The 13,662-nt window shown below is 40.9% G+C and overlaps 1 protein-coding gene across 1 annotated transcript in view; it reads right to left on the bottom strand.

Moving 5' to 3' along the window:
* Positions 1–1,603: 1,603 nt before the first annotated feature.
* The window catches only part of LOC21409478 (DNA repair protein RAD50), a 65,817-nt gene continuing 53,758 nt past the window's right edge, over positions 1,604–13,662 (bottom strand). The window contains exons 14-27 of the mRNA XM_024166632.1: positions 7,828–7,942; positions 7,573–7,702; positions 7,183–7,392; positions 6,522–6,730; positions 6,075–6,276; positions 4,965–5,134; positions 4,565–4,889; positions 3,485–3,610; positions 3,361–3,413; positions 3,109–3,259; positions 2,955–3,017; positions 2,745–2,878; positions 2,163–2,291; positions 1,604–2,040 (exon numbers count right to left, since the gene is read on the bottom strand). Of these exons, the coding sequence (XP_024022400.1) occupies positions 2,001–2,040; positions 2,163–2,291; positions 2,745–2,878; positions 2,955–3,017; positions 3,109–3,259; positions 3,361–3,413; positions 3,485–3,610; positions 4,565–4,889; positions 4,965–5,134; positions 6,075–6,276; positions 6,522–6,730; positions 7,183–7,392; positions 7,573–7,702; positions 7,828–7,942 (2,057 nt within the window). The 3' untranslated portion in view covers positions 1,604–2,000. The remainder of the gene's footprint in view (positions 2,041–2,162; positions 2,292–2,744; positions 2,879–2,954; positions 3,018–3,108; positions 3,260–3,360; positions 3,414–3,484; positions 3,611–4,564; positions 4,890–4,964; positions 5,135–6,074; positions 6,277–6,521; positions 6,731–7,182; positions 7,393–7,572; positions 7,703–7,827; positions 7,943–13,662) is intronic.

The raw sequence follows: 13,662 nt of genomic DNA, 5'->3' as shown, positions 1-13,662 counted from the left end.
TGTGATAAGCCTGAGCTCTGTACCTCGCTCGCGCCCTCAAGTAAATATTCTCCACCTCTGCTCGGTTTATGTTGTCTGGCACACACATTTATTTTATTTTCATTTTGCTTGTACTATTGTGTGGAAGAAAATATTCACCTGGAAGTAATTTTGAACGTCTAATCAAATGAAAGCCATATTAGATTAAAAAAAAAAGTATAATAATTTGATGGAGATATAATGGCTTAAAAGTGGATTTAACCTCTTTTTATTACTACAACAGTATTCTAAAGATTGTGAATTTGTTAGAATAGATCTACTTTTGTTGGGTAGATTCGGAGGATTTCGTGTTCATTAATGTAAGAATGGTTCTTTTGATCTGTTTATGTTGGTTTTTGCCCGCTTGGGGGTCCTCTTTTTGAAGGTAGAATTAAGAATAAATGATAAAAAATCCAGATTCATATGCTCCTTCAAGAATTTGTCTTTCTTTTCCCAAAAGAAAAGGCAACAAGAGCATTCGCTTAAGGGTTCTAATCGTATCAGTTTTTATTTGGAAAAAAAAAAAAAAAAAATTCTTTTTTTTGCTGAACAAAAAATAATAGTTCTTGACCAACTAAATTTGCGCCAAGTAGCGTGAGGATGAATAAAAAAAGGTGTTGGTACAGTTCTGTACTTTTATTATCTGTCCTAGACATTCCCGCATCTCCACTTATAGGAGATGGAGCCGCTCTAGCAATCAAAAGGAGATGCCAGATGCTCTTTTGCTCATCGAGAGATGCGAGATGTTGTTGACTTGGCTATAGTGTTTCCACCAACCAAAACTTGGCTATTTTGATTTTTGAATTTATCACGTGAGGTGTGGGCCGATAATATGAGTCACAGACTTAAAAATAATACGAATTTTACGGGTTAAGGTTGAGCAAAAAATAGACTTAAGTTATAATTTAATCGATTTGAAATTAACATGAAAAACGTAAGTCAATTTTAAGTTAAACCCGCCTAATTCAGACACGACACATAACTCATAAAAAACTAAAAAAATTTACATTTTTCATTAGATATTTTAAATTTTATTTATGAACTAATTGTGATATCATGATAGTTATACTCAAAATCTTTTACTATTATTTACTTAAATTTGATGAATGTTACTGTATTTTTAGAGTGTTATAATTTTAAATTATTTTTAATATGTAAAAAAATTAAAGAGTATAATTTTCGTGTTAATTTCATGTTCACAGGTCAATTTTATGTCACGGGTTATTTTCGTATCGTGTCGTATCAATTCGTAAAGTGATCGCGTCGTGTTCATATTGCGGGTTTTTAAAAAAATCCATCACGAATCGTATTCGGGTTGACTGCAAATTTAAAAGAAACAATCAAAACACGATACGTAGCTCAAATTGCCACATGCCCAAGTGTGTTTTAAAACACACTGGAAATTGAAGGAAAAAGGATGTTACATGATGAATAGTTGTAACCTGAGATATGGGTCCAAATGGGGATGGCACTTGATCTTGACGAAACAATTTATCTCATTAAGAAATCAGTTCTATACTGGCTAACAAAAGGTCCTTTTTTTTTTTTTTTTTTTTTTTTGATGTCAGCAACAATAGTCAGCTCGTTTTTGTAGTATTTTACCCAAAGGTTAATAAAGAAATCTCTTTATTTCTACATCTCTCCGAAGTCCATATTAGTTGGATTTGTGATTTCCAGAGTCAATTCAACAATCACCATCATGAGATAAAATAACAAATATTATTGCACAAGATTAGTACAGACAGGAACCTATTACTTATCAGTGAAGGGCCAGAGAGAGAATATTCTTTAGACCCGGCCAAGATAGGTTCTTAAACAATGACACGAAATTATGCCATGACAAACTCACAGGTTGATTTCAAGATCCCCTTATGGATTCTGCTTCTGAGATACCGTTAAAACCTCCATTTTGACAAGTGTTTGGGACCACTTCCATTTTCATGGTACAGAACACTTGAGCAGAAGTACACATTTGGAAAGCTTCAATCAAATATCTCCTGGGCTTCAATTATGCTGTGTTGGCTGAAAATGAAAGGCCAGAGAAGTAAGGATCATATTGCCAAACGAATAAAATTAGAAAGAATATTTCGAAGAGAATTCTTAACAGAAGGAAAATAAGAATTTAGAAATGAAGATGGCCATACTGATCATCTTTTGTCACCCGATAGTATTTTTCTGCATGCTGGCGTTGACCAATTAGTTGAGCAAAACGCTCATCATGGGTAATTACAATCAACTGAAAATTTTCCTGGCCTTTCCTATCCTCCATGATCCTGTTGAAGGAGAAAAAAAAAACAAAAAAAACAAAAAACAAAACAAAAAAACAAAAAGGAAATATTGAAAATGAAGGTCATCGCCCAACAATAGATTCTCACATATAATGATGTATGACCAAGAAGGGAGATAAAATATAGATAGAGCAATAGAACCACTACAGATAAGAGAGATCAAATGATAGCAAAGAGAGGATTTTACAGAGAGAACAGGAATTCAACATAAGGAAAACCAGAAATCTCAATATTTATCCATCAACCATTTTTTGAATGGAAATTACAAACGACCTTACTCGTAGACAAACCAAATAAGAAATTAGGAAACTAAAAAAAGAAACAAAACTTGACCATGGAATACTAACACTAATCCAGAAACAAAATAATCCCTAATCAAATAAAAGATAAACATTCAGTAAATACTATTATGATCTCCATCAATACAGCTTGTCATACCTGAGGAGTGCTGCGGCAAGACTCTCGGCATTTGGGCCATCCAAGTTTGTGGTCGGTTCATCTAGTGCTAGTATTCCACAATTGAGGCAAAATGTTTCCGCCAAAGCCAATCTTATGATGAGGGATGCAAGAACCTGAAATCAAGCCGTAAGTGTCCCAATCTTTTATGCAATATTGTATCAGACAGAAATAAATTTGAAGATTACTCACCTTCTGACCAGCACTACATCTTCCTCTCATTTCCAGTTCTGCATCACCAGTCTGCATGACTACCTGTACAATATGCAATTCAAACAAAAATGTAGTTAGAAGAAAAAAGAACCGAGACAAGTACAGAAGAAAAAGAAAAGAAAAAATAACACACCTTATAGCTGTAAGAACGAGTTCCAGCACCTTCAGAATCAGAATGGATACTGATATAATCTATATCTTGCCCTCTGTAAGTTTGCTGCCACAACTCCCTAATAATTTTGTTTATTTCCTCCATTTTCATTGTGTGGAAGCGCATGAGCGCCCTGAAAATATAGATGATCAAATATGCTGACTTGTTTCTGAATTAAGACATCAACATCATTCAACTTTTGGATATATATATATATATATTAGAAAATTTTACTTGTCAAGAGCATTGTAGTATCTGTCCAGGTCCTTGTTTGCCATCTCAGTTGTCTGTCACAGAAGTTTTGTTATTAGTATGCTGCGCAAGTAATATCAGTGAAAATATTAAGCAATTATCCTACCTTCAGCTGGATTAGCTGATTGAAGTGCCGCTTGTCGATGTCCTTGTATATTGACTGCTTTAGATCAACCTTATTCTTTGAAATGTTGCCCTGGTAAACAGATATCGTCCCGCGGCACCTATTTAACTTTCATAAGAAAAAAAGTCCATTATTTTATTGTTTACACTTGTGACAAATAAATAAACTATAAAAATCAAACTGTTAAAAAAACTTATTTGTCAAGAAATCTAATCAACCATTTCAGGACTTCAAGCACCAAGTTTGACCTAATGCAAATTAGAAATTTGATTTTCCATACCAAGTTGAACTAACAATTCAAAACTTTCAACACGTTGGGGAAAAATTCCCATCCGTCTGAAGAGTGTTTTTATTTTGAAACTATCATTTGAGTGATGTGAAAAACAATCACCTTAATGATGTGGGGGAATATTGCAGTAATGAATACGCAAATGGTTCTTTAACCGCAATAATTGGGGTGGAAAAAAAAACCATAGGTCTCAAAATGCGAAAAATAGGCATAATAAGTATCCTTGCTAAAAGCAGAAATGAGATGAAGTGTCATGCATTCCGTGTCATACCATACTTTAAAATATTATTGCTGCAACCATACCATGTAAAAGTGAATAGTCATAATTGGATGTTTTGGGTGATTCAAATGCATACTGTGAACAGAATAATAGATTCGCAGCAGGAAGAGGAAAAAAAATAAGGGTTAAAAAAATTCGGGGTGAACGAGATTACATCTAGCGAGCAAACGGAGCAGCAAGAGGAGGTGGCACAGCAGGAAAGGGATAGAATACCCATGGACAGATGAAAATATCAAACTAATTTCAAGAGGAAAAGTATGGAATAAAGTAACGCACTTCTAAAGGATAATAAGCATACAAATATATTTATATGCTTGGTATATTTATATGCTTAGTTTTGTTCTGTTTTTGTTTATTGTTTATTGTTTTATTTTATTTTTGCTGATTTGGAGAATCGTAACTAATAAGTTGAGTCTCATCAGTCATAGTCAATTGACCATAATTCCCTATTAGCAAGACAAGTTAGAATGATATGCACGAGATTTATAAATACCTCCGAAAGAAGCCTCTCTCTTTCCTGTGAGAGCTTCAGAAGTTCACTCTCAAACGTGGAAATGCGACCAATCTTCAGCATGCTTTCTTCCAGTGATTCAATCTCTTGTCCAAGCTTCTCTACTCTAGCCTTTATTTTCCGATAATTCAAGTTGTCGTCAATATTTCGTTGTAATTGATTTTGCTTCGCCATCAACTCTTTACTTTTGTCCAGCTCAGCCATAATCTCCTGCTTCCTAGTTTCACAATCTTGAAGTTGAGATTCTGACAGAGATTGCTTTTCCTGCAGTTCCTTCAGCTTTTCTCCTTTCTTTAAGTCATGATACCTGGTAGAACAAAACTGATGATCAATACTGGTCCCATAACACAGGAGAATCACATAGCAGGTTCACAAAACTCACTCTTTTATTTTAGAATTAATCCTGAGTAGTGAATCAACTTCCTGCTGATAACTTCTCTTTTGTTCAGCCTGTTCCTCATATTCATGATTAAGCTTAACTTTCAGTTCGTTGTAATCATTCATTGATTTATCTTTCTCCCTTGATAAAGGACCAAGAGCCTCTGCCAAATGCTGGAATTGCAAAAAATAAATAATAATGGACTGCATATCATAACAAAAATAATACATTGATATCAAGCCAATGCCACAAAGTTAATCATTAGAATGTCAGACGATAAGAGCTAAGACATCTGGGTTAGAAAAGGCTTGGTATAGCCTCAACCTCAAGAAGCTGGTGCACACCAATTATGAATGTTGTTTTACCGACACAAAACCTGGATTTTCAATGCACACATTGGAGCAGCAAATGATTATTTTAGATCAGAACAACATAGGAGATATATTTCAGTCTTTTGAATCAGAAGAACATAGAGAGAAATGTTTCATGAATTTTACTTTCCCTGTTCTATAGCCGCTTGATAAGTTTTTTCTTTAGCTTTCAGTATTCACATTCAAATTCTCTTACTCAAACGGCAACAACATGAGCGACATCAACTGAACTCTTAAGAGGCTATTTCAGAGACATATCTCTAAATTATCAACACATCACTCAAAAGTAAGACGTGTATTAATGAATATGTGGACACATAAACTTGTAAATTCCTACCCAAAAGCTGAGCTTCAAATGAAAAACTCTTCAAAGATTAAGCTACCAAGAGAACCTACACAAGCTTTAGCAGAATCTCATCCGTACACTATTGTAGCAAGAATTAGCTCCCACTGCGTCAGGAACCTACCAATTTCTTAAGAATTGAAGCTTTATTGACTAAATCAATGAACTGAAGAAACATACAAAGATAGCAGCATTCAAGAGGCTGCAACTCCCCCAGGGTTTCCCCAAATTTCCTACACATCTGACCATCCCCATCCCTAACTCTAATCCCTCCTTTTTATACTGCTAATTCACTTCTAACAACTACTAACTACTAATTACCTCAACTAACAGGTCCTATCACACTGGCAAGGCAAGTACATTTGATATCAGCAAGACATAAATACCACAAAAAGATACCTTTTCATCAAGATCAACTTGACCTTTTTCCTCGGCCAAACGTTCCAACTCTTCTTCTACTTTTTTTACACCTTGTAATACACTATCCACTTTGGTCTTATCCTCCCTTAGTTTGTGCCACCGAATTTGAATGCTCGTTAAATCCTTTTCCATGTACCTTTGTTCATCCCTCAGCTTCTCTACTTCATTATGCAAATTATCCCTGTTGCCACATGAAAAACAATATCCCCGTGAACAAAAGAGATAACATTTGAGCACATTTTACATGTCTGAAACAGCTCATAACTAAACATTGAAAAAAAGAAGAGAAGAAAACATTTGGAAGAACACGCATACATGTTCGGTAGACATGATTCTCTAAAGTGCACGTGTTTGATATTGCTCATTGATCAAATATATCGTTCACAAAACTAAATTACAAAAAATGTCAAAAAACAAATTTCATACTTTGTATTCTGCAAAGTACTTAGCTCCTTTTGAATATCTTCCATGGACCTTACTCCTTGCCCTGGAAAATCAAGTTTATTCTCCAACTCATCAACTTGTTGCTGCCAAGTTTTAATTTCTTGGAATAACCTATCAGCAGTTTCAATTGGTTGAACTAATGCCTCAACTGCAGATTTATCAGCCTGTACATGAGCTAAAACAGCCACCACCTATTCCGAAATACGGGCATAAGTTTTACATGGTAGGGGATACGAAAAAGCAGGGAAAATTCAATAAACATGTCAACCAAGAAATCAAAATGGCATTTATCAGGAGATCATTGAGAAGAAACCTAAATATATGTTTCTTATATCCCTTTCCCATGCACAAATTACCTCAACAAGATTCATGGAGTGGAAACATGGAAAAATAAAGACATAGATCTCCCAAAGAAGAAAGAAAAATTGATTTGAGATGATTGGGAATAGGGAAACGTTTTCTTGCCCTGGTTCTGCTAAACCATAAAAAGGGTGATATCTATCATTCAATTTTTGCAAATTCTCCTATGTAAAAGACGGTGGTAAAAAGATATATAGTCCAAATGCATTCAACAGAATTCAGCAACAACTCAGCGGCAAGACTGAGATAGTCAAAAACTATATGTACTGGGTTTGATAATTACATCATCGAGGGCATGAGATTTCTGATTCAGCTCCTCATTAAGCTCATGTAAATCTTTCTCCGCATTTGGGATTGTTTCCTTGCCAGTTTTAATGTATTCTTCATAAACCATACGAAGCTTATCCAACTGCTGAAAGAAAGACTCAGCATTGGCGGACTCTACTGCCAACACTTTCATATGCTCAGCAGAACTTGCAGCCTTCACTCTTTGCTGTAACTCGCAAGAATATAAGCCAGTTCAGAAATAAATACAACAAACTCATGTACTCTACAGCTAAGCAATTGCCACCTGATTTAAAGTTTAAACACGTCTGATTTGAAATGGCTATCTACTGGGAAAACTACAGCTTGTAGAAAGCTCTGAAATATTGAAGCAACAATATACAGCAACCTTTTTAACAAACTCGTCTTCTTCTTGTGCAGAGAAAGGACGTTCACAGCAAGGGCAAACATGATGAGCACGGGCAACTCTCTCAAAAGGATCAAACATCTGCCGCATACCATCGGCAATGTTGTATTTGCTACAAATGAGAAAGCAGATATATAATACTAAATACCCGTACCTCTACATCAGAAGTAGTGAAACGTGTACATCTTCATAAAGATTATTGCAAGTTAACAGTACAAAGTTATTTTAAATAAGAACCTTTTCTGGACATCTCTTTTTTCCTTAGCTGACTCCAAGACTTTCAGATAGGATGCAATGGCAAAAGACTGCTGATCCAAGGACTCAAGTTTGGATTCAATATATCTCTTCCTTGCTGCAGTATCATATTATGAAGCATCTTTAAGTAAACTGCAACGCCAGTTTGCAGGACAATGTGGGAAGAAAGAAAAAAGTTCTTAATATTAAAGCATATAGCATAATAATACTAGCTAATAACTTAAAGTCAGTAAGATAAACTACATTATTCTTATCCGTTCAGTTCCATTTACTTGACATTCTTAGAATCAATATATTAAATGGTATTTGTACAAGACAAATCAGTAGTGGAACTGCAACGCCAGTTTGCAGGACAATGTGGGAAGAAAGAAAAAAGTTCTTAATATTAAAGCATATAGCATAATAATACTAGCTAATAACTTAAAGTCAGTAAGATAAACTACATTATTCTTATCCGTTCAGTTCCATTTACTTGACATTCTTAGAATCAATATATTAAATGGTATTTGTACAAGACAAATCAGTAGTGGATTTTTTTTTTTTTTTTTTTTTTTTTTTTCTTTTTTTTAAAAAAACAAAATTTTAAATGGTTTTTTTAAAAAAAAAATAAGTAGGGGTTTTTTTTTTTTTTTTTTTTTTTTTTTCTCTTTTTGAGAAGAAACAGACTTTTATTAATAATGTAGGAAAGGGAAGGGAGGGAGAGATATCCTCCAGAAAAGCTAAACCACAAAACAAAAAAGATCAAAACAACTTAAACAATGGCTAAGCAAGAAAACTAGAGTAAGGGTAAGGCTTTAAAAAAGGAGTCCAACTCCTAATAAAATCCGAAAATTTTGGTCTACCACAACGATACCCAATACTTTATTTTATCCCAAAGAATAGGCCCATCCTCCTCATGATCCTCAAAGATTCTGTTATTCCTTTCTAACCATAAGCCCCAAAAAATAGCTAAGATGTTAGAGCCCTTGTCCCTCCCGTCAAATTCGTCTACTCTAGGAGGAACAAAAAGCGAATATCTATCCCTCAGGAGAGGGCGGTATAGGTTGGGAATTGGTTGACCTGGCATTCCATTGGGATCCGGGCGGGTCATGCGCACGATTAGGAGTTAGTTATGCATAGGGCAGACCACCAGGGGATAGAGGGTTATATAAGAGAATTGATAGAGTAGAGAAGGGGATATATTTTGATATAATTGAGTCTAGAGTCTGTGGAGGCAGAGGAACCTCGAATTCCTCCTATATGTATTTTGTTCTTCCATTTTTCCTTCAGTAATAAAGAAAACTATCCATAAGTTCCTGGGTTCCTATCATTGGTATCAGAGCCACCGCTCCCATGGCCACCGGACCTCAAGAATCGCGCGTTGCAAAACGAATGGCTATGGTGGAGCATCAAATTGATGACGTCCGTGACACACTTAAGATAATTGGAGCTATTACTGTCGGGTACCCCAGCTACACGAGGATGTGACTCGGTTGGATGCTAGTGTGGGGGAGCTGCATAGATTGATGCAGAGAATCGAGGAGATGTTGCAGAGGCAAGCACAGCTGTTGGACAGGGAGCATCCAGAAAGAGGACGGGCCAGGCACCCTGATCAGACACTACCGCGACGAGAACCGGAGAGAGATCGGGCGGTTCCTCGGGAAGAATCTACGATCCGATGAGCACCGCGCCAGAACTCACCAGGACGTCCCAGGGGACGAGGCGACTTTCGCGGGAAGAAGCTGGAATTGCCGGTCTTCTAGGGGGAGGACCCGTACGGTTAGGTGTTTAGAGCCGAGCGCTACATCGCCGTGAATGACATAGAAGACGATGAACGGATTCTGGCAGCTTCCATCTGTATGGAAGGACGAGCTCTCAGATGGTTCCAGTGGACTGACGCACAGGAGCCTTTCACCAGCTGGAGAGAACTCAGGACGGCCCTCATTCAGCGTTTCAACCGCGCACAAGGAGACCCAACGGAACATTTGATGGCGCTCCGGCAGACAAGAGGAGTGGCTGAGTACAGGGACTCCTTTGAGGCCCTGGCTGCTTCCTTGAGAGGGGTACCAGAGCCCATTTTCAGAGGGGCCTTCCTAAATGGGCTCCGGGAAGACATACGGGCCGAGGTTAAAATGCACCGGCCCATGAACTTGCTTGAGACCTTAGATTTGGCCCAACAGGTAGAAGACCGGTTGGAGGCAGCGGACCGGGTTCGGCGGAGTCGGGTGGGGCGGTTCTCCAAGCCGGAATATTCGGGTCGACCCGGAGCAAGCCCACTAACACCGACTAATGCCTTGGAGTCTCGAGATAGCTCCCTTCAATCCCAATTAGGTCGAGATCTGAACCCCCAACAGAAAGGGCTCGCGGGGGAAACTTCGAGACCACGGCCCCATTCTAGCGGAGACACCGGATTCCGCCGGCTGACTTTCGACGAGGTACAGCAACAGAAGGCTCACGGACTCTGTTTTAGGTGTGATGAGAAATATAGCCCGGGGCACCGCTGCAAAAGTCGGTCGCTGCAGGTACTGATGCTCACGGACGACGACTCTGAGGACGAGTGCACGGAAGAGCCGGCGATGGGAGAAGAGGTGCACGTTCCGACGGGGCCAGCGGAGGCAGAAATAGCTGCGCTATCACTCAATTCCTTTAACGGCTGTTCCTCGGCGAAAACGCTGAAGGTTAGGGGGACGATTAGTGGACGGGAGGTCACTATTCTTGTCGACAGTGGTGCGTCCCACAGCTTCATCTCGTCTACTTTGGTGAAGGACCTGGACTTGCCCCAAGACCTCACCGTCCAGCATAAGATTCAGGTGGGAAATGGAATGATTTTCCAACAAGAAGGGGTTTGTCGTTTGGTGCTGGTCGTAATTCAAGGACACCAAGTAATTGAAGACTTCTTTCCATTTGACTTGGGAAATGTGGACATGGTATTGGGGGTCACATGGTTGAGTACTCTGGGGGAAGTCCGGGCAGATTGGACCCAATTCACGCTGAAGTACTTGGCGGGAAACCAATGGGTATGCCTCCAAGGGGACCCAACGTTATGTTGTGCTAAGGTGAGTGCTCGCTCCATTGCTCGTTCCCTGCTGTCTGAACAATTTGGAGTATTACTCGAGATAGGGGTGGTAAGTGAGGAGGATCAAGGACCCTCGGCCAGGAACGTACCCCTTGAATTGGTCGGTCTCCTGGACCAGTTCCAGTCAGTATTTGACTGCCCAGTGGGGTTGCCCCCACGACGCGCTCGGGACCATCATATTGTGTTGCGGGAAGGAGTCTCTCCTCCAAATATACAGCCTTATAGGTACCCCCACTTCCAGAAAGGGGAGATAGAACGCCTGGTTGGGGAGATGCTAGCGTCGGAAATAATCCGTCCAAGCACCAGCCCGTTCTCAAGCCCTGTGCTGTTGGTCAAGAAGGACGAAAGCTGGCAATTTTGCGTGGACTACAGGGCGTTAAACCAACTGACAATTCAGGATAAATTTCCCATTCCCATCATCGACGAATTGATGGATGAGCTTCATGGGGCCAGCGTTTTTTCCAAGCTTGATCTCTGCTCAGGTTATCATCAAATTCGATTGCGGGAGCAAGATGTGGAGAAGACAGCTTTTCAAACCCACGAAGGGCACTACGAGTTCCTCGTCATGCCCTTCGGTCTCACCAATGCCCCGGCCACGTTTCAGTCCTTGATGAATACGGTATTCTGCCCCTTCTTGCGTAAATTTGTGTTAGTTTTCTTTGACGATATCTTGGTTTACAGCCGCACTCGGGCGGAGCATGTCCGGCACCTGGAGTTGGTTTTACAGGTGCTGCACCGTGAGCGGCTATACGCCAATTCCAAGAAGTGCACGTTTGGCCGAGACCAGGTAGATTACCTCGGCCACATAATTTCGAAGGAAGGGGTGTCTGCCGATCCCTCGAAGGTGCAGGCCATCACTTCCTGGCCCAGTCCGCGGTCAATAAGGGACCTACGAGGTTTTCTCGGCTTGACCGGTTATTACCACCGCTTTGTGGAAGGTTACGGTGTACTCACACGCCCCTTGACTGAATTACTCAAGAAAGGAGCGTATCAGTGGACTTCCCTGGCTGAGGAAGCATTTCAAAAATTAAAGCTACTGATGTCTGCCCTTCCTGACTTAGCTTTGCCAGACTTCGGCAAGCTGTTTGTAGTGGAAACAGATGCTTCCGAGAGTGGAGTAAAGGCAGTGCTCATGCAAGAAGGTAGGCCCATCGCTTACTTTAGCAAGGGTCTCTCTTCCTCTGCTCATTGGAAATCAGTTTACGAGAGAGAACTCCTGGCCATTGTTCTGGCTGTCCAAAAGTGGCGGCACTACCTCATCGGTCGACACTTCATCATCCGAACAGACCAGCAAAGTATCCGCCACCTTTTGGACCAGCGAGTTTTGGCGCCAGATCAGCTTCGGTTAGTGTCCAAACTTTTTGGATTTGACTTTGAGGTCCAGTATAAACCAGGAGCGGCCAACCGCGTGGCGGATGCGCTATCCCAGAGGGATGAGAATGATATGGCCACCTTGACGGCTCTGTCCATTCCACAGCCAATTGACCTTGAGGCCCTTCGGGAGGAGCAGTTAGAGGACCCTCACTGTGTGGCAGTAGCGGCCAAAGTAAGTATGGATGCAGGGACGGTTCTGGGATATAGCATCCAAAATGGCCTGCTTTTGTTTAAATCGAGGTTAGTTGTCCCTGCCTCATCCTCATGGGTGTTGAAACTCTTTACGAGTTCCATGACGCCGTCGTCGGGGGCCACTCCGGTTTCCTTCGCACCTATAAACGCTTGGCAGCGGTAGTATTTTGGAAGGGCATGAAACAGAGGGTTCGGGAGTATGTTGGCCGCTGTGTCACCTGTCAACAATGCAAGACCGACGCTCTCTCACCGGCGGGATTACTAACACCACTGCCGGTGCCGCAACGCATCTGGGAGGACATTTCTATGGACTTTATTTGCGGTCTGCCCAAGTCCAAGGGGGCTGATACCATCCTGGTAGTTGTCGATCGCCTGTCCAAATACGCCCATTTCTGCTCCCTGGCTCACCCGTTCACGGCCAAGTCGATCGCCGAGCTGTTCGCCAAGGAGATCATTCGCTTACATGGGGTGCCCCATTGTTAGCGACCGCGACCCGCTGTTTATGAGTCTCTTTTGGAGAGAAATCTTCAGGCTCCAGGGCACCCAGCTGCATACCAGTTCCGCCTACCACCCGCAGTCCGATGGCCAAACAGAGTAACCAATCGCTGCCTTGAAACATACTTACGCTGCTATGCTAATGACAAGCCCCGATAGTGGCAGACATTCCTTCCTTGGGCAAAATATTGGTTCAATACTAATTATAATGCGTCCACAAAACATACTCCGTTCTTCATCATGTATGGCAGACATCCCCCTACCTTACACCGCTACGAGGAGGGTTCCGCAGTAGTGCACGGGGTCGATGAGCAACTGAGAATTCGTAACCAAACACTGGACCTTTTAAAGGAACACCTAGTGATGGCACAGCAGCAGATGAAGAGGTATGCGGATCGTCACCGCCAGGACGTGACCTTTGAGGTTGGTGACTTAGTGTTGTTGAGGCTACGCCCTTATGTCATGAAGTCGTTGGCCCACAGAGTGAATGAAAAACTCAGTCTCCGCTTTTATGGACCATTTGAAATGTTGGACAAGGTTAATCCTGTCGCCTACCGCCTTAAGCTTCCCTCCACGGCGAAAATACACCCTGTCTTTCACGTGTCGCAACTGAAGCCATATAAAGGGCTTACGAGGTCGAGCCAGCCCCTGCCTCCAAACCTTTCGGACGAGCTGGAATTATAGGTAACTCCGTCAGCAGT

The sequence above is a fragment of the Morus notabilis genome, unplaced genomic scaffold, assembly GCF_000414095.1.
Source record: "Morus notabilis unplaced genomic scaffold, ASM41409v2 Scaffold35, whole genome shotgun sequence".
Taxonomy (NCBI): domain Eukaryota; kingdom Viridiplantae; phylum Streptophyta; class Magnoliopsida; order Rosales; family Moraceae; genus Morus; species Morus notabilis.
This window is presented reverse-complemented; position numbering and strand designations above follow the sequence as displayed.